At 39.7% G+C, this 21,649-nt stretch overlaps 2 protein-coding genes across 2 annotated transcripts; both read left to right on the plus strand.

Moving 5' to 3' along the window:
• The first annotated feature begins 1 nt into the window (after position 1).
• On the plus strand, positions 2 to 2,999 carry LOC143869901 (uncharacterized). Its single transcript, XM_077376458.1, has 8 exons — positions 2 to 15; positions 101 to 387; positions 917 to 995; positions 1,080 to 1,482; positions 1,583 to 1,703; positions 1,794 to 1,973; positions 2,069 to 2,218; positions 2,632 to 2,999. Exons 1-4 carry the CDS (start codon positions 2 to 4, stop codon positions 1,252 to 1,254), a joined length of 555 nt encoding a protein of 184 aa, XP_077232573.1. The 3' UTR covers positions 1,255 to 1,482; positions 1,583 to 1,703; positions 1,794 to 1,973; positions 2,069 to 2,218; positions 2,632 to 2,999.
• Positions 3,000 to 19,997: 16,998 nt separating this feature from the next.
• Positions 19,998 to 20,909, plus strand: LOC143869902 (uncharacterized). The gene has a single exon (XM_077376459.1). The coding sequence runs from the start codon at positions 19,998 to 20,000 to the stop codon at positions 20,907 to 20,909; it is 912 nt and encodes a 303-aa protein (XP_077232574.1).
• Positions 20,910 to 21,649: the final 740 nt, after the last annotated feature.

A 21,649-nucleotide genomic window follows, 5' to 3' on the forward strand; every position in this document is an offset into this window, starting at 1 on the left:
AATGGTATGTTTCACGTTACTTAAAATAATTTCCTGTTTTACACTTCATACCTATAAATCTTAAAATCAATTAACATTTACTTGCCTTTTTTCAAACTAGAATTACTTTGGTTCCTTACCAGAAAGAGGAAATCCAGTGGACGCTTTTCAACGATGACATTGATAGATATAGAGGCCTTCTGGAGGAAAATGCCTTTTATGATATAAGAAGTTTGTCCGCAAAGGAGGTAAATCCATCATTCAGGATTGCAAATCATCGGTTTGAATTGCGTTCAACTAGATTGACGACCATAGTTCCATTCGATGGTGAGGGGATGTCGCTCGGTTACAATTTCGTCTCATTAAAGGATGCATCTAGGATGCCACAATACTCAACGAGGTTAATAGGTATATTTCTGAAATCTTTTTAATATTAGTTCTTTAAAACAAAATCAAAACAACTTCCTTTACCATTACCTGTGTTGTCCCTAACATAACTCTTTTCTTATTTGTTCACATAAAGATGTTCTTGGTATCTTACTTTACATTAGCACTTCGCATCCTGTCAAAACAAGAAACAACAGATTTACTGTCAAAAAGGACTTACTCTTGATTGACGAAAGTTACTATGTATATATATACTTTTTCCCTCTTTCCCTTAACTCAATTATAATTTTATCAATATTTACTTCCAAATGCTTAAATTTTCCCACTTCCAGTAACCATCATGTTGTCCTAACTCTATGGGGAGACAAAACTGAGTTAGTGTCAGTGGAAGTAGGCCAAGGGCCTATATTCCGTCCATCATTACATACTATTTTGATGGCTAAAGCAATTCGAATTGCTGAGTATCAAGGTACATATCAAATACATCAGTCATAATTATATGTTACTCTCTTTATTATTTATTTACCTTCTTACTTATTGCATATTATAGGCCGTTCATTATCAAGTACGGCATATACTTCAGCTACAATCAATCCCACGCGTGTTGGTGGAGAGGAGGTCTCTAACTGGTATTAAACATTGATAGATTTTCTTACAAAGTTATTTTACCTCACCTTCTAGATGTTGAAAAAAATAAATTACATTCTTTTCAGGTTAGTTTCAGATAGAGATGCTAATTCATACATAAGAAGAATATTATCCCCTTCTTCACTGGCAACTGTTGCATCCGCTTTACCAGTAGCAAAAACAATTTTTATAGCAGAAGTAGACAACCAACACAGCCAGGATTCACCAATTGAATGCCAAACCCATCTAAACTCCTGTTAAATTCGTTCTTTATTTCCATTTATTTTCATCTTCAGATCTTTATATTTATACAGCTCACTAATTGCAACAATTCCACTGAATTGTAGGCGGCCTATTAGAGAATTACTGCTACACTGGTGAACATACATCCAGATCAACTATTCTGCTTTGCTGCATGTATCTCATGTTTTAAGAAAGTTTCAACCACGACTGCTACTATCAAATGCAATGCTTGCGGATTTGAGAGCGGTACATCTACTCTGAGTTATAAGCATTACCAACATCAATCTGATAAGTAGTGTTAACAACATCTGTTAACTCTTTGAAACTTATGGAATAAATCACCCAGATATCTCATGAAGGTAAAGGTTGCGGATGGTACGGGAGCGATGGATTTTACTTTGTTTAACAACGAAGCCCGTCACATTATAAGACTTTCCCCCGCCGACTTTAGGTCGCAAATACTTGAAGTATGTGTGCACTCATTAATTTTAAGTGTGTTCAATATATTACAATAGCATAGGGTATTGATAACTTCTGCTTTTTTCCATTACTGAAAGGGTACTGATATCGAGCTCATGAATCATATATTCCAAGAGCACATTGGTTAGAAATACGTCTTCATCATCTTAGCTCAAAAGATCCAGTTTATGACAGCAGATTCTTCAACCATGGTTGTGCATTCAATTGTTGATGTTGATTGCACAGAAGAAAGTCATCCCTACTAAAATTGATTAAAGGTACTCACCAATGAAAATTGAATTATGATTAGGTAAGGAGATAAATGTATTACATGCATTGTAGTACCAAACTTCTTAATAAAGCCTATTTTCAGATCCTTCTACGCTACATGCTGATGACGAAAGTGCTGAGCTAAATGCGCCAGATTTGGCGGTTCCATCACCTTCACATCATGAAGCTCCATCTACTTCAAAGAAAAGAAGCCGATTTGATTTATTAGCTATTGAAAGTTCTTCAAACAAAGGTAAAATCTATACACTTACAATCCATACATCCAATATGAATAATGTTAATTATTTTTGTTACATTTTTTTATAGATGAATCTCAAGGAAATACAAAAGATCCAAACCAAAAAACTGGCGCAAAACAAAAGGAAAAAGACTTTTAGTCCTCTGTATGTTTTAAATTTTGTATCCTTCCGTTCCGGAATTACTTTCATCCACATAAATCCTGCAACTATTACAAGTACCTTAGCTGCAATTTTTCCAAATTAAAAGGTTCCTAGAACCTTGAAAAGATTTCTCAACACCAGATAGAAGCCAATTAATTTCAGTGCTTACATATATAAACTATATCACCAAATATTAGCAAAAAAAAATTATCTTTTTCGCCTCCTGATTTTGTATCTTTTTACTTCCCTGATTTGTCTTCAACAGTAATTGCTCAGAGTGTTGTAGCAGAAGGAGATACAATTAATAGTCGTGACAAAGTAGTTCTGGAAGTGTAGTTGCTTACAACAAGATGGGAGTTCGTACTATTGGGGATATAGATATTTTGAAGTGAAGTGAGAGGATACTGGTGTTGAAAAAAAATACGCTCTTTAGAAGGGAAAAAAGATACCACTTCAATAGCTGAGGAAACAAGGAAATACGGGTTCCTTCCTAATGTACAAAGTAAGTAATGTACAAAGTGCTTTCACAGAAAGCTATATGTATCACCATCTTGAAACTAATGTAAAAGTACGTAATGTACAACGTGCTTTCACAAAAAGATGTATGTAACACCGTCTTGAAATAAAAATGTATGAGATGATTGTAAATATTTTTGTCACTTCACTACCCGGTCACTTCACTACCCGGTCACTTTACTACCCGGCCACGCGTATGTAGTTGTTTGTGTTACGTTTGTGTCTGCAATGATTTATGTCCCTGCGTTTATGATGTTTATTCTCATTAAAGTTTGCCATTGTAGACCCTTTTTCTTTAACATCATGTAACTTTCTTAATAAATTAGTAAACCATGCTTTAGTTACAAACAAAGACCCGACTGTATTCTATCTTTAGCTTCAATTGACTAAATGAAAGAGCAGATCATAGTTTGACCTCTTTTTATCTTTGATTCAACAATTGGAGTGGGAGATCTAAAATTATTCGACTGGAGTATTTAGTTGCTCCAAAACTTTAAGGTTATAGTAGCACTTACGTGTAGTCAAATTGTCGAAAACAGGAAAAGGAATTCTGTATTACCCAGATAAAAATTTAGCAGTAGAAAGGTAAAAGTAAAAGGACCTCATAGGTGGGTAATCATCGACCATTACTTATTTTCCCCCTGAGTTAATCAGGGCATAATGACATCTGGCATAATGGGGCTTATGCGATTCGAACCTCGGAAGCTAAGCGTAGATTAAACGACTTCCTACCACTAAGCCACCGCCCTAGATGTCGACGCAAATGAGTAAATATATTATATGTATTGCATAACGTCAATATACACTATTTAACACTATTCAAAAGTACTATTTACAAAACACTATTCAAAGTATTATTCAACGTAATATCAACAATTACTATTAGGACCCACTGAGTACTAACCGCAAGCGAGTCCCACCGCAAGCGGGTCCCACCACAAGTGGGTTCCACCGCAAGCGGGTCCCACCACCATCGGGTCCCACCACCAACGGGTCCCATCGCCAGCTAGACCCACCTCTCAACTACTCTCAACTACCTTAATAAAATACCGACAAAGTCGTGAGATCGTAATAATTCACCAACGAAAACCGTTCGGTTTTAATATTAAAATAATAATAGAAGGAATTCGTTTGAATAAAAAAATAATAAAATTTATATTAAAATAATATTAGTCATTTACACTATTTCAAAAGGCTTTACTATTCAAAAAATTTTGTACCTATACTATTCATTTATTTATAAATAAAATATATTAAAGGTATCTATCAGAATTTAATAATGATACTCTACGAATTTAATAATGATATATTCTATTCACGTAAATTTTGCCTATAAATAGTCAGTGAAGAAGAAGAAAAATACAGAATAGAGAAAGTAAGGAGGGAGAGAGAGAGAGAGAGAAGGGTGAAGGAGGAAGGAGAAGAGAGGAGGCTAGGGAGAATTACTTCTCCCATCTGGTAAGATTTTAATTTTATTTATTTTTCTAATAAAATAAGGCAGAAATTACGATTTTACTATACATGACTCTATTTAGGACAGACATAATACGAGCATTATTAGGTCCAAAAATGGAAAGAAATAATGCCTGTATGTATGTGTACTATATGTTTAAAAATTTGAACAAATATATTGTTAACTAAATGAGTAATTTCTGAGCCTAAAACTAGACAGAAAGGACACTGTCTGTGGGACACTTTGGACACTATTTTGGACATAAATGACACTATCTTAGAACATAAGTTGGACAGGAAGGACACGGTCTTGGAACACAAAGGACATTTCCTGGACTAAAATGAACATTACTTGATGAACACAAATTGGACATATTAGGCGATTAAAAGGAATCTAACAATGAATAAATAAATAAAGTATTTGTAAATAAAAATTAGAATATGTGTGTGACTCTTTATTTTCAGGGTGATTGCAGTTCAAGTCATTTCAGATCCACACTCTTCAAGTTTGATAAGGCAGGTGACAGCTGACCTAAACTCTGTATGGTTTTCAATAAGGGAAGTAGATGCAATAATATCGTTTATTGAATGATAATATGATATATGATTAGATCTAATAAGGTGTTATACAATTATATGAACATTGTTAATGGGTGGGGGATGGGAGGCCAACGAGCTATCCCCGGATATTAGACGTCAAGGGTGATAAGCGCTAACCCTTGTCGATGCGGAATCCTCTGGAGACTATAAGTCCCGAGGCGGTAGAATCTGCTGTAGCAAGCCCTCACGGAACAGACTGTGCAGGCAAATGTAACAACCTATGGGGAGCCGGAGTACCTTGGGTAGTCATTCCATATTTCATGCATATTGCACTATCAAGTATTCTTATTACTCATATTCCAAATAACCTCTTAAGTTTTGTTCCTGCTTATGTTAAATTGAAATTTTATTCAGTAGATTATATTATTGCTTACTCTTTTATTGTCTTCCATACTTAGTTGGGTCACTGAATGACCCTGCTAGATCATTATATCTAATGTTGCTCAACATTTCAGGATTCCCAACAGTGGATGACTTGGAAGAGTGAATAGTCGAATGTGAGTCATTGGTGTAGCCAGATAGCCTTATCGAAAGGCCTCCTTAGTTTATTGTATTTCTGAAATATGTTCTATTAATCAATGTAATAAACTTTTATTAGAATAAGATCACTCAATTTTCTGTTATATATTGTCTCTGATCTTGTGATAGCGATTCAGATTTTTGGCTATAAAAAAAAATTGAGTACAAAAATTTGGGTCGTTACAATTGGTATCAAAGCCCAGGTTTACGTAAAACCTGGTGCTTGTGAGTATGGGTAGGTCATAGGAAAAGAGTAGTCAAATAAATAGTACATCAACAATAAAGCTTCACAAGACATAAATGGAATAAATAAAATACAAAGTTTGTCACTTGTAAAGAACGATAAATGTTTTCTAAGTTATTAGAAAATAAATACAGAACTTCACCTATTTATTCTCTTGACAGATGTATCAGAGGAGGAATAAAAATAATAATGGTCGAGGAAACGCCGGCCTTGAGAAAAAATCAAGCAATGATGGTGTGCTTGAACCTGAACAAGTTCTTAACGATCAAGGAGGATTCCAGATTTTAGCAGAGATATTGAGGAACCAGCAGCAGACACAGGAAGCTAGCCAAGAGGCTTTGCAAACTATTGCAGCAAACTTAGGGGCTCGACAGAAGCTGAGACTTCGAGATGAAGCCTCTCAGATCCACAGACAATTCAGGGATTATCGTCCCCCTGAGTTTGACGGGACATGCGATCCAATGGAGGCAGAACGTTGGCAAGTGGCTATCGAGCGAATCTTCATTGTTATGGAGTGCACTGATGCACAAAAAGTTCGCCTTGCCGCCTTTTTACTTTAAAAAGAGGCAAGCATATGGTGGCAGACGATGGAGCAGGCCTATCCTACTGTTAGAGAAGAGACTTGAATACAGTTTAAGACACATTTCGACGAGCAGTATTTTCCAGCTCATGTTAAGGATCGATTGGCAAACCAATTCGCAGATTTGAAGCAAGGGAGCATGACTGTCGCTCAGTATAGGTCCAAATTCAGAGAGTTGTCCCATTATGCGCCGAGGTATGCCACCAGAGAAAGGGACAAGGTCAGAAAATTTATTGATGGTCTTCGCCCCACCATCATGATGAATATCATTAAGTTAGGATCATGCACTGTAGTTGAGGCCTGTGAAAAGGCTGAAGTGGCAGAACAGACTGAGAAGATTGCGCAGACAGCAAGGTCGCAACACCTGGTAAACAGAAATTAGGGCCCCTCACTGAAAAAGCCTAGGACTGAAGGTAGGCAGCGTAATGCATTGTGTCCTCACTTTGGGAAGACTCACTCAGGGCAGTGTTGGAAAACTATGAATGTATGCTATCAGTGTGAAGATCCTAACCATAGGAGGAAAGATTGTCCTAAGGCAAAATAATACAATCAACCTCGCCCTCCACCTCCACAGCAACAGGCTCAACCTCAACCTCAACCTCCACTTTCGCAGCAACAAAACCAATGGAGAGAAAATCAGAACCGCATTCAGAATCAAGGAAAAAAATGCACCACCGACATTCGTAAACCGAGTCTTTGCCCTCAACCAGCAAGATGTGGAGGCTTCAGATGCAGTTATCGAAGGTCAACTCCTTATAAATAATATACATGCTCATATTTGATTGATCTCGCTCTACTTTATCTTTCATATCTCCTGCTTTTGTTCAAGAATTAAATCTAACCCCCGTGCCTTTATTAATTCCTTGAGAGTAGTTACACACCCCTTACATATTACCAATCTAATATGTAAGGGGTGTGTTATTAAGATTAGAGACAGAGAACTGTTAGGAGACCTCGTGTTATTAGATATGAACAACTTCAAAGTCATCCTTGGCATGGACTGGCTGGCCTCATACCATGCCAGTGTTGATTGTTTCCACAAATTAGTTAGATTTTCCATTCCTGGAGAAGAAGAGTTCATTCTTGAGGGTGTGAAGCGCCCTGGGAAGATCAAACTCATTGCTGCAATCAATACACAGAAGATGATAAGCAAGGGTTGCGAGTGCTACCTTGCTTATGTGAAGAAGAAGGACGATACCCATCAACTCTCGGTGGCAAAAATTCCTGTGGTGGCCGAATTCCTCAACATTTTTCCCGAAGACCTCTCCGATTTACCACCGTAGAGAGAGGTTGATTTCATAATTTACCTCGAGCCAGGGACCAGACCTATTTCTCAAGCACCTCATTGGATGGCCCCTGCCGAATTGAAGGAATTGAAAGACCAGTTGACAGAACTGTTAGAGAAAGGATTTATCCGGCCTAGCTCTTCACCTTGGGGAGCTCCAGTACTATTTGTGAAGAAAAAGGATGGGCAGTCTTCGTCTATGCATTGACTACCGGTAACTGAACAAAGTTACCATTAAGAATCGTTATCCTCTGCCTAGGATTGACGAACTTTTCGATCAACTGCAAGGAGCTTGCCACTTCTCAAAGATTGATCTCAGGTCCAGGTATCATCAACTTCGTGTTAAAGATGAGGATATTCCAAAGACAACATTCCAGACTCAATATGGTCATTTCGAGTTTGTGGTGATGTCGTTTGGATTATCAAATGCTTCGGCTATATTCATCGATATGATGAACATAATATTCAAGCCTTTCTTAGACCAGTTCGTTGTGGTGTTTATCGATGATATTCTCATCTATTCTAGGTCCAAAGAAGATCATGCTGAGCATCTAAGAAAAGCACTTGAGACCTTGAGACAGAACCGGTTGTTCGCCAAGTTCTCTAAGTGTGAATTCTGGTTAGAAAGTGTGACATTCCTAGGTCACGTGGTCTTGAAGGAGGGTATCTCAGTCGATCTAGCAAAAGTCGAGGCAATCACTCTTTGGAAGCAGCCTACTAATGCGATTGAAATCAAGAGTTTCTTGGGATTAGCCTGTTATTATCAAAAGTTTGTGGAGGGATTCTCTACTTTGGCTGGTTCATTGACGAAGCTAACAAGAAAGAATGTTAAATTCATCTAGACCGAGGAGTACGAGCGCATTTTTCTGGAATTGAAGAAGCTCACCTCTGCACCAGTATTGGTACTACCTTCTGAAGGGATGGAATTCGTGGTCTACAGCGATGCTTCCATCAAAGGGTTGGGGTGTGTGCTTATGTAGTCTAGAAAAGTGATCACTTATGGATCACGACAGTTGAAGAAGCATGAGGTGAACTACCCCACTCACGATATGGAGTTGGCGGCCATAGTCTTCGCACTCAGAATCTGGCGCTACTACTTGTATGGGGTGAAGTTTGAGGTCTTCACAGATCACAAAAGCCTTAAATATCTTTTTAACCAGAAGGAGTTAAACATGCGACAGAGGAGGTGGCTTGAATTCCTTAAGGACTACGACTTCACTTTGAGCTACCACCCTAGGAAGGCTAATGTTGAGGCAGATGCTCTCAGCAGACATCAATGTATGAAGATAACTTGTATGATGCTAGAAGAATGGAAGCTTCTGAAGCAATTCAAGGATTTGACTTTGGGAACTTGCGAGGTTGGTAAGAATTCCTTCATAGCCAACCTTCGAGTTCAATCTGGATTCCTAGAGTCAATTAAATCGGCTCAGACTGATGATGCTGGAATTCTAAGGTTACGGGCTGATGTAGATTCCAGACCAGATTTCTCTATTAGTACTAATGACTGCTTATATTTCAAAGGCAGGATTTGTGTACCAGCTAAGGAGGACCTCAGGAAGAGCATCTTGGAGGAGGCTCACAAGTCTCGCTACACCATTCACTCGGGTAGCACCAAGATGTACCATGATCTGAAGAGAAACTTTTGGTGGAATGGGATGAATGAGGGAAGTAGCTGACTATGTCTCCAAATGCTTAACGTGCCAGAAGGTGAAAATTGAACATAAAAAACCTGGAGGCACTCTTGAGACTATTACATGCATGCTATCTAGTTTTGAATTTTCTCCTTTTTCGACCTCAAAATCTCAAAACTTCCAAAAATAAACATATCAATCTTGTAGATCTTATCGTTCCGGTTAGTTCGACATATGGCGGCCCAAATTTGGCCAAAAGATGAGAGAGTTAGGCTTTTTTAAGATTCAGCCATTCAATGTGTTAATTTTTGTTAGTTTTTTGGAAATTTATCGCGTCGAGTAACTTCTTGGATGCTTCGAGCCGGATTCGGATGGAACCATAGAAAACAAAGTTGTTCTGCATGAGATTTTCTAAAACTTTGTCCTTCTATGCATTTTTCCAGAAACAATGTCTGGTGTATCAAAAATCACCTTCAAAATTTTAGTCTTCTAGTAAAACTGCGTTTGCTATAACAGTAGATTGTCGGCCATTTTTGGGACACTTCTAGCTTGATCTGGCCAGAGCCGTAGAAGACAAAGTTGTTCCTTGAATGATTTCCTAAAACTTTGTCCTTAAACAAGTTTTTCAGAAATGATGTTTTGAGTGTCAAAACTGAGCGCGAACTTTCAATTGAAACACTAATATGCTTTATAATGGCGATGAGCCGGAAACGACCGTTTTCTGGTCACTTCTAGCCTGAACTAAACGAAGTGGTAAACTGAGAGAAAGTCATTCATGATGGGATATACAACTTTGGATGATGAGGTTTTTTGTGGTTTTGATGTTTGATAGGTCTAAAATTCAACGGAAAGTGGCATTTTTCACACTAACGTCATAATTATGTCATTTTTTATCATGGACAACTTGAGCTCTATTCAATTTTAATGATTGTTTTGGATGTTTTGAGCTTGGTAGCAAGTCATGAATCATATTTTGGATGTTTTTCATGATTTACTCGGTATTGTTGGACATTTTATTGAAAATTGTATGTTTAGTAGAAATTTCGCCTTTTTTTAAGATTGTTTTGAGCTTAGATTAATTTATATGGATGCTTTGATTATGTTGAGCATGCTAGCAGATTATAAATCATATATGGAGTAATTCTTATGATTTATTTTGAATTTTGGGCATTTTTAGTGAAATTTGCATATCGTGTTGTGTGCTTCCAATGCCTTTTCAATGCTAAATGATTGAAATCGATGATGTATGCAAACAAATGATTTAATCATAATCAAACCTGAATAAAATATGTTGAAAATATCTAAAAGAAGCTGAAATTAAGCATTAAAAGATGCTAGGACCTTGCTAGAGACACACCACGAACAAACATGCTCAATTCTTCCAGTTCTTGGACTAAATGACAACTTAGTATCTAAAATTCATAGGATCACTTCTAAAACATGTTTAAACCTTCCGAATCATGAGAGTTCATTCTTGGCGACATTCCATGTCTCATTCCGTCTTTGAGATTTATTGCTTACATCTCTTGCCTCTCGGTTGCATCATTGCCTATTGATTACATCTTTTGCACGCATCATCATTTTTTCTTTAATCCTTCCCTCATTGCAAGGGCGACGAAGGAGTTATCCCAAGCCCATCTTTAGGGGACTTGCTCGGTCCTAGTAGCACTCCCCTCTTTAGTTAGTAGACTAATCCAGTCTTTTAGACACCTTTAGATGTTAAATCCCCTCTATTATTGCAAGGGCGATGATAGGGATACTTGGAGCCCACCTTTGTGTCTAGGAGACTTGCCCAATCTCAATAGTACCATTATTTATCTAGTTTGTGTTATTATTCATTCTTTGACTCATAGCACCCCCTTTATAGAGTATTTAGAGAATGTTTCGACTTATTTACACCCCCTCTTTAGTAGTACTAGTTTAGGAGTTTATCCTTTAGTTTAGAAGTTTGTTCTTTAGTATTACTACCACTCATCTTTATTAGAGACTAGCACAGTCTTCTTAGAGCTTTGCTTACTTGGGATCATACCATGTTTGTTTTAGTTGGGACACTATTATGCTTGCTTGGAATCGAGGTTCATTTACTTGTTTTGGGACATTAGTTTACTTGTTTGAGATCATTTCATTTTCACTAGTTTACTCGTTTTGGGATTATTTCACTTTTAGTGAGTTTACTTGTTTAGGGGTTTCTCCTTCTTGCCTTAGGGTTTGGCCCCTAGTGTGCTGTTTTGTTTGGTTGAAAAAACTTTTTCTAAAATTTAAAAAATATTAGAAATTTAAAACTCAAAAACATCAGAAACTTTTAAAAACTCAAAAACATTTGAAAACTTGAAACTCAAAAACATTAAAACTTTTGAAAAGTTAAAAGATTTTAGGAACGTAGTAGGAGAGTTTGTTTCCGAACTATGTAGGCTTGATCCTCTTCCACGAGGTACGTAGGCAGCTTAGGATTTTTATCCCAAGTCCAGTCAAACTTTGTAAAATAAACATTTCAATCCCTCAAACAATTTTAAAACCTTGTTTTCAAAAGATCTTCCTCTAGAGTTAGGAGTTTGGTCCAGATGTGTTGAGTGTTTTGTGTGTTTGGTTTGTGTTAGAGTTAGAGTTAGGGCTTTGTCCTCGCTAGGAGTCTGTTACGCCTCTGTCCGGTCAGTTGGCGATACTCTTCGCCGACTGATGACTAGGTTAGGATGCGCTAGATGGCCCATCGTTCTTCCTATTGTACAGCCTAGTACACATAGGATGTAGGGCCTACCTGCATTAGCTTAAGGCTAACTTGCATTTAGTTAGGGCATATAGGGAGTTCTAAAATCCACAATCTACTTCAATATAAATAACCGTTAAAGAAGTTTTAATAACAAGTTGTATTCCGATCTTTTAGGTCGAGTCTAGTTTAATGGTCTAGATGTCTTAGGCGTCATAGTTTAGAATAGGTGCTAAGAACTACGTTGCCTTGATTCCTGTATACGTAGGCAGCTTTAATGAATATCAGACCATCCAAGATTCGGGCGACAATGTTTAGAGTCTTAGGGTTTGTTGTTAGTGTTTTAGAGTTTGTGTTTGTGGTTATCATTTTTTCTTGTGTGTTTTCTTTCAGATTGAGATTATTTCCTTATTTGGTGACTCACATGCTTAGCTGTAGCTTGCTTGTATCATTATTATTTTGCTTCTGCATATGCTTAGTTGTAGCATTTACCCGCTTACTCATATTGTTCATATCTTAGTTATATATCTCATTATATTTGCTCATTTATTTACCTTAAAGCATGCATGTGTTTGCCCACCAGAACTTAGACACCAATTAGGCATGACACTCAAGACCTTATCTATGCTTAGGGGACACTTCTTTCATTTATTTTGTGTGCTTATTATTTCTATCCCCAGGTCATGCATGCCTAAGTAGATGTTTTCTCAGGGATATTTGTCCCCATATCATATGATTTTCGCCCAAAATTCTTCAAAGTTAATGAAAATGGCATAAGAGACCGAGTGCTTGCACTCGGGCGGATGGGGGTGCTCTTCGGACCTTCCTCATTCGTAATCACGCACGGACCCATATATTTCTGGTTATCCATTGCACAGAGTTTGTTTTTGGATTCCATGGATGACGACTCTGAGTTATTTTAGGTACGTCTTGGTTTCGAGCCCTGGCTCCGGATCAAGAGGTATTTCATTTATATCGCCACTCGTGCTATGCTATGACGGTGGCACCTGTTCGAGAGTTCCTTGGTAGAGCTCTCCTTCATGTGGAGATCCAAAGGACCGACGGGAGCCCGTCCCTCACCACCTCCTCCGGATCGGGGTCCACACCTCTACATCACAAAAGCCAAGCTATGTGGAGGTGAAGTGAATGCAATGGCAAAAGAAGTACCGACCGAGTTATGGCATAAGCGGTTCGGCCACATGAGTGAGAAAGGGCTCAAGATTCTCACTAGAAAAAAACTCTTGTCATGAATGAAAGGAACACCCTTGCATACTTGTGTTGACTGCATCATGGGAAAATAACACTGAGTTGCATTTCGCAGTTCCCCTCCATCTAGAAAGGCAAATCTTCTAGATCTGATACATATTGATGTTTGCACTATGCAAAGTAGAACACTCGGACGCGCTCTCTACTTTGTAACTTTTATTGACGACCACTCCAGAAAATTGTGGACGTTTGCCTTGAAAACTAAAGATCAAGTGCTGGAAGTTTTCAAACAATTTCACGTGAAGGTTGAAAGGGAAACTGGCGAACGATTGAAGTCTGTGCGTGCAGACAATGGAGGTGAGTACCGAGGACCATTCGAGGAGTATTGCAAAACTTTCGGGATCAGACTGGAAAAGTCAGTACCAAAGACACCCCAGCACAACGGTGTCGCGGAGAGGATGAACAGAACCATCCGTGAGCGAATCAGATGTATGCTCTCAAATGCAAAACTGCCAAACTCCTTTTGGGGGGGAGGCAATGGGGACAACGGTTGACTTGATCAACCTTTCTACTTCAGTTCCACTTGACGCTGACGTACCAAAAGCTGTCTGGACAGGCAAGAATGTTTCCTATGGCCATCTGAAGGTGTTTGGATGCAAAGCATTTGTTCATATCCCGAGAGATGAAATATCCAAGCTCGATGGAAAATCGAAGGAGTGTATCTTCCTGGGATATGCCCATGAAGAGTTCGGCTACAGACTCTGGGATCCTGTCATCAAAAGGATCATCAGAAGAAGAGATGCGATATTTCTTGAAGATCAGACAATCGAGGATTTCAAGAAACACAAGGAGCAGCAATCATCAGATGATCATCCTAATTTAATCTAGAACCAGTCTCCCCACCCACAGATTCAGATGATAGGGGAGTCATATCAGATGCTGATAGTGACAATACTCCACCAGATGACGATTCAACATCAGAAGAGGTTACAGAACAGGTCCCACCAGAACCTCAGTTAAAGAGATCTACTAGAGTGCGACAGCCCAGTCGCAGATATTCTCCTAATGAGTATGTGATGCTCACTAACGGGGGAGAACCGGAGACCTATCCGGAAGCAGTGTCCGACGATCACAAGGAGGAGTGGTTAAAAGCCATGCAAGAAGAGATGAAATCCTTGTATGAGAACCACACATATGATCTAGTCAAACTAGCGCAAGGTAGAAAAGCTCTCAAGAATTAGTGGGTATTCGACTAAAAACTGAAGAAGCTAGCTCACGATACAAAGTAAGACTGGTTGTGAAGGGTCTCAGGCAAAAGAAAGGCATTGACTTTGAGGAGATATTCTCACCAATGGTAAAAATGTCTTCTATTCGAGTTGTTCTTGGCTTGGTAGCCAGCTTGAATTTGGAGGTCGAACAACTTGATGTAAAACCAGTCTTTTTACATGGTGATCTCGATGAGGAGATTTGCATGGAGCAGCCTAAAGGTTTCAAAATCAAAGGAAAAGAGCATCTCGTGTGTAGACTAAGGAAGAGTCTATACGGGCTCAAGCAGGCACCGAGACAGTGGTACAAGAAGTTTGACTCATTCATGGAGAAGCACAGTTACAACAAAACCACTACAGACCACTGTGTATTTGTTAAGAAATTTTCAGACGGTGATTTCATTATCCTCTTGTTGTACGTTTATGACATGCTAATTGTTGGCCATGATACCAAAAAAATTAAAAAGGTGAAGAAGGAGTTGAGCAAGTCCTTTGCCATGAAGGACTTGGGACCGGCGAAGCAGATTCTTGGGATGAGGATATCCCGAGACAGACAAAATCACAAAATTTGGCTATCTCAAGAACGGTATGTTGAAAAAGTTCTTGAAAAGTTCAACATGAGCAAAGTTAAAAAAGTTTATTCTCCACTTGCAAGCCACTTCAAGCTCAGTGTGAAACAGTGTCCTTCAAGTGAGAAAGATAAGTCAGAAATGGAAAAACTGTCTTGCATCGGCAGTCGGCAATTTAATGTACGCCATGGTATGCACAAGACCAGATATTGCTCATGCAGTTGGAATTGTCAGCAGGTTCCTCTCAAATCCTGGCAAGGAACATTGGGCAGCAGTGAAATGGATACTCAGGTATCTTAGAGGTATGTCCAGCACTCAATTATGTTTCGATAATGGTAAACCTGTATTAGAAAGGTTTACAGATGCAGATTTGGCTGGTGATGTGGATACAAGAAAGTCCACATCAGGGTACCTATTAACCTTTGCAGGATGAGCTGTATCATGGCAGTCCTGATTACAAAAATGTGTTGCCTTATCCACCACAGAAGCATAATACATTGCTATAACAGAAGCATGTAAGGAAGTCATGTGGATGAAGAAGTTCCTATAAGAATTGGGCCAGAAGCAAGAGAGTATGTTCTATATTGTGACAGTCAGAGTGCAATCCATCTGAGCAAAAATTCAACGTTCCACTCCAGATCCAAACACATCGATGTGAGGTATCACTGGATACGTGGTGTGTTAGAAGAGAATTATTACAGCTTGAGAAAATCCACACCTATAACAATGGCTCTGACATTATGACAAAGACATTGCCTAGAGAAAAGTTACAAGCTTGCAGAAAAGAAGTGGGCGTGACGGCCTCCCCGAATAGGTCGTGAGGGGGAGATTTGTTGGTGTGCGTCCCTCCCATTTGGGGCACCGACACTTTTTTGTGGCAATGTGTGTGTGTAATAAATAGGGGGTGTGCATGGTCATAATTTGTGTGTGGAATTAAATAGCTTTTTTAAAAAAAGAAAAAAGTGTGCATGCGGGACGATGCATGCGTGGACGGTGCATGGAAAAAGTCTTACAACGCATGCATGACTATTTGATTTATACGGCGCATGCATTGTCCATATACGTCATTTGGACACGTGATTCCTTCTTCGCTCAACTATAAATAGAGAGCTGAGGCAGGGGAAGAATACATACCGAGAACAGAGTGAGAATAGCAGAAGCATGAACACCCATGCTTTGCAGAGAGAAAAGACACTAGCAAGAGCAGTGTAGTGAGTGAGAGAGAGAGAGAGAGAGAGAGAGAGAGAGAGAGAGAGAAAGAGAGAGAGAGAGAGAGAGAGTTCCCTGATAGTTGTGTAATGAGAGCCAGTGTGTGAGGGAGTGTTAGCTATTCATAGCCATAGATTGAAGGCACAAGTTTGTATGCACTCTGTTAGAAACCCACCTACAGGTGATGTTGTAACTCATTATTCTACATAGTGAAAGTGTCAAGTGGACTACGGTCCCATGGTTTTTTCCTTCACCCCAGAGGCTTTTCCAAGTAAAAATTTATGGTGTTATTTGTCATTTATTTTTCGCTTCCATTTTATCCTATTTAATCTTCACAGCTTTAATTTGGAAAAACTTTATCTGGGCCTGTAATTCCGCAATAGTAACCTTTTTCCCAACATCCTATGACGATGATTTTTGGGACAAAGTTTATCTACTGCAAGATTAATAAAATAATGTCTTAGATCATCCAAAAGGTAGACTCCACTGTACATTCTTAGTGCATGTATTTTCAAAAAAATATATGTAAAATCTCCATTAACAAATGCCACATCTAGAAGACCATCAAATTCTGAAACCTTGTTTGTGCTAGAGTAGTCAGAATCTTTATCCTATTTTAGGGATAGGGAAAACCTAGAAGTGTGATATTTATGCCCCTTTTGATCACCAAGGACACCCAGCGTCAATGTATCAATGACAAAAGGGGGCTAGTGTACTTGATGTCAGAAAAATCCAGTGGCTTTGATTACAAAGTACACTGGCAATGGGTGTCCCTGGTGATCAAAAGGGGCGTAAATATCATTTCCCAAAACCTATCCTTATTCTCCAACGGTGATTCAGCTGATAAAATTTTGACTAATTGTGATCGTAGTTAGCAAAACTCCGTTTTAAACTCAGTTTTTTTGAAAAAAACTCGTTTTATTGGTGTGCCGTTTAAAACTTTCACAACAAATAAAACTCCATTGTTTTAGGCAAACGTTTTAAACACGTTTAAAATGCATTTTAAACGTTTTAAAAATGTTTTTTTGACCAACTTTCCAATTTTACCCCTAGCATATTTTGTAAATGACAAAATTATAAACTCATTTTCTTGTGTTTCCGTTTGTTTTTACTACGGTTTTTTTTGAACCACTACCGTATTAAACTCGAATCTTTGCCATCCTGTTTTTTTGGCAAATCACATTTTGCTAACTATGGTTATGATATATCCTTTCTTTACCCACAGTGGGTTGGCCGCTAGCTCGCGTGTGGTGTGAATGGAATTTCGATCCTAATTAAAGTAGGGACATGGGAACTGTTGGGGGTAAAATCGGCATTAACCGTGGATGAACGACACGTGGCACCTCTGAAGGATTAGGAATCGACCTATAGGAAGGATAGCACAATTTTACCCTCTCCTTATAATTAGCAACAATCATATTTGGGAAACCACCCCTCAAAGAGGTAACACGCCCTAAGGCGGTGGCTTTCTAAGAAAATGAGACCCATTCTTAGTAACTTACTTGTACAGGGAAACAAGATATCTATTGAAAATAGATATAAACTTATCTCCCGGGGAAGTCGACCAATTAGGAAAGACTCCTAAAACAGTAAGATTCTAATCATCATGGACTCTGTTCTCTATAAAAGGGATCCTCATATTCATAATGAAACTACGTTAGACTTGATCCTCAAAAAAGGGGTACGTAGGCAGCTTGGGAAGACAAGGTTTAGTCACAATCATCTCCCCCTCTTCTTCATTGGTAATCCTCCTGAATCCCATCTCCTTCCCTTCAATTTACCTGTGATTCTGATTTCTAGCTTAAATATTGAAATATCATAATTCTGGTACCGCTAACATCTTTCTGTGAGTACAAGTTGCTTATAGGAACACCTCTATCACTGCTAGATCGTGGTAAGCGGATTTCGGCATCATCAGATTGGCGCCATCCGTGGCACCACCATGACGAATTTGAGATCAAAAACTTTAAAATCTGTCGCAGCTAACCCACAAGGAGAAGGAGTAATGATCAGGAGTCATGCACATGCTACAATCCCCGAGAATCAAGTTTCGAAGGAAACGCCTAATAACGACGATACTACTCCAGTCACTATGACCATGTTCAACCAACTTGCATCGTAAGTGGGGAACGTTATGGTCGCCCTTCAGGAAATATTGAGACATTTACCACCCCCCTCCCCAACCGATAGTTCAAAACATCAATATTCCTCCACTAATCGCGAAAGTACGGAATCCGCATTTAGAAGGAGAACAAGACAAATCACCTGAGGGCAGAAACCCTCGCAATCGAAGGCCAGTAAATCACCGACCTTCTATTTCGATTACTAGTCCTAGACCGAATCACTGGAACGGGGAGGCGAACAATCGACGAGCATCGAAATTGACTTTTAGGCCTATTCCGATCTAGAACAACAACGTCCCTCAAGGGGCTAATAGCGCGGGAAACCTGAATCAAGGGAAAGATAACCCGAATCAAAATTTTAGAGACGGAGTTAATACTCCTGATTCAAGACTCCTTGCCGAACTTCAACGACAAGTCCGGGAGATGCAGTGCCATATTAAGAAACCTTACGAACCGGACCTCCTAACTGAATGGGAGAATGAAAAACAGTCACCATTCATAGAGGCCATAGCACAGACTCAATTGATACCGAATTTCAACCTATCGAGACTTGATCTCTACGATGGTACAATGGATCCATTGGAATATCTTCAATCCTATAAGAGGGCGATAGAATTCAAAGGTGCTAACGACATAACTATGTGTCACGCCTTCTCTTCATATTTGAAAAGAGGAGCGAATAGTTGGTACGGCCACGGCCACCTTAAACTAACTCCATATCCTCTTTCCGAGAGCTAGGTAGGGAGTTTGTGACCTACTTCGCCAATAGTCGGCCACAGAAAAAACCTGCCGACGCACTCCTCGCTCTCCGCCAAGGAAAGGAAGAAACCTTACGATCTTTTATAGGTCGACTTAGGGCTGAATTATCACAAATCAAAGACCCTAACCATGAGATGGTTAGAGCAGCGATGAAATCGGCTGTCCACGACAGAGATCTCAAGGTAGCCCTGAATATCGGCCCTCCCCGAGATCTCCAGGAACTAATGGCGGTAGCAGACAAATATGTCAACAACGAAGAATCTTTCGCCATGGAAAGAGAATTAGGACTTGCCAAAGCTCCGGAGAAACAGAAGGAGGAGGCTCGTTCGAATAATGGTCAGGCTAAACCTCCTCGATCAGATAATCGACAATCACAATCTGGTAACCACGCTCCTTCGTAACAGTTCGAAAGGTACAACTACTCTCCATTAAATTCATCCCTAGCAAATATCCTTTATGAAATTTGAGGAAAGGAGGGTCTCCAATGGCCACCAAAGATGAAAGGTACAGGTCGGAAGCGTAATACTAGCAAATATTGCCATTTTCACGGCGACCATGGTCGCATAACAGATGATTGTTATAATCTGAAGAATGAAATCAGAAGGTTGGTAGGGCTCGAGCGTGTTGATAAATACTTGTTGAATCCGAAGAATAATGGACCTTCCCATAAATTCGAGGTTCCAAAGATGCCCGGTCCTTCTAATCCGACCCAATCGATCGTCGGGACTAACCAAACCAGACAGATTTTTGAGGTTAGACAACTCCCGGACATAATGACCGACGCTCCACTCAGAATTACAGGAAGCATCGATGTAATCGCTGGAGGACTAGCCTCAGGAGGACCAACAATTTCAGGGCAGAAGACGTATGCGGCCCAAATTCATGTGGTGGAGGCTCCAGCAAAGAAGTTGTGATCAGATTCTACTAATAGCGAGGAACAAATAGTCTTTTCCGAAAAAGACTACGACGATGTTCACCTCCCTCATGATGATGCGATTGTTGTCCGCCTCATTATCGTCTATTTCAATGCGGGTAATGATAGACACTGGTACCTCTGTCAATATTTTACATTACAATGCTTTTAAAGAGATGCACCTAGGTTTGGACAAGCTTACACCCGTAGAATGGTCAATCTATGGATTTTCTGGCGATTCGATTCGTATCGAAAGAAGGATAGACCTACCTGTCACGTTCGGTACCGAACCTCGCCAGAAAACCATCATGCAAACTTTCCTAGTTGTTAAGATCCCCTCCACCTATAATGCCATCATAGGACGTCTAGCTCTGAACAAGCTTGAAGCGATCGTCTCAACACCTCATCTCAAAATCAAATTTCCGACAAAAGCAGGAGTCGGAGAGGTAAGAGGAGATCAGGAAAGAGCTAGAAACTGTTACGCTGATTACACCAAAGTGGTGAAAAAAGCAAAGAAATCTCTCCAAATAGCAGGTATGGACCCACGTTCGGATAATTACCAGCCGCGCGGAGAACCGGTAGATGAACTGACTCAAGTACCGCTTTTTCGAGAGGACGATAAGCAGACAGTCCAAATTGGATCACTTCTCACAGGTAAGACCAAAACCAACCTGGTCAATTTTTTGAAAACTAACACAAATGTTTTTACATGGTCTGCTTTAGATATGCCAGGTATCCCGACGGAGGTTGCCGTCCATCGGCTCAACGTCGTCCCCTCTTATAGACCCGTTAAACAAAAGAAACGGAACTTCGCTCCTGAGCGACAGAAAGCTATAAAAGAGGAGGTCAATAAACTCCTACAAGCCGGGTTCATCCGAGAAATACATTATCCAGAGTGGCTCGCCAATGTAGTAATAGTCAAAAAGGCGAGCGTGAAGTGGCGATATGCGAGGATTTTACTGACCTAAACAAAGCCTGTCCAAAAGACCACTACCCCCTCCCTCGGATCGATATGCTGATAGATGCTACGTCTGGCTACGAGATGCTCAGCTTTATGGATGCTTTCTCTGGATATAACCAGATACGTATGTACTCCCCCGATATCCCCAAAACATCCTTTGTCATAGAACAAGGACTATTTTGTTATAAGGTCATGCCTTTCGGCCTTAAGAACGCGGGAGCCACATATCAGCAGTTGGTGAATAAAATTTTGGCCCCACAAATCGGTCGAAACATGGAAGTATATGTTGACGATATGCTTATTAAAAGCTTGAAAGCTACGAACCATGTTATCGACCTTCAGGAAGCTTTCGCGGTATTACGAAAATATCAGATGAAGCTCAACCCCTCAAAGTACGCCTTTGGGGTAACTTCTGGGAAGTTCCTCGGATTCATGGTCAGTCAACGAGGCATAGAGGTTAATCCTGAGAAAATCCAAGCCATCCTCGATATGACACCACCAAAAACCGTGAACGAAGTACAGTGACTCGCGGGGAGGATAGTGGCTTTGAGCCGATTCATGTCCAAATCCGCCGAGAGGTGGCTTCCATTCTTCAAGATACTAAGGAACATGAAAGATTTTCAATGGACGAACGAATGCCAGGAAGCATTCGAAAAACTCAAACATTACCTCCAGTCTCCTCCGGTGTTGATGAAACCACTACCAAATGAAGAGTTATACCTCTATCTAGCGGTAAGCTCTCTAGCT

The sequence above is a fragment of the Tasmannia lanceolata genome, unplaced genomic scaffold (assembly GCF_043159265.1).
Source record: "Tasmannia lanceolata isolate RefF3 unplaced genomic scaffold, GAP_Taslan_0.1 ptg000003l, whole genome shotgun sequence".
Taxonomy (NCBI): Eukaryota; Viridiplantae; Streptophyta; class Magnoliopsida; order Canellales; family Winteraceae; genus Tasmannia; species Tasmannia lanceolata.

Coding starts and splice junctions, on each gene's coding strand:
- LOC143869902 (XM_077376459.1), top strand. CDS start 19,998: ATGTTCACCTCCCTCATGATGATGCGATTGTTGTCCGCCTCATTATCG.
- LOC143869901 (XM_077376458.1), top strand. Junction 388..916: donor ATACTCAACGAGGTTAATAG/GTATATTTCTGA, acceptor TGCATATTATAG/GCCGTTCATTATCAAGTACG. Junction 996..1,079: donor GGAGAGGAGGTCTCTAACTG/GTATTAAACATT, acceptor CATTCTTTTCAG/GTTAGTTTCAGATAGAGATG.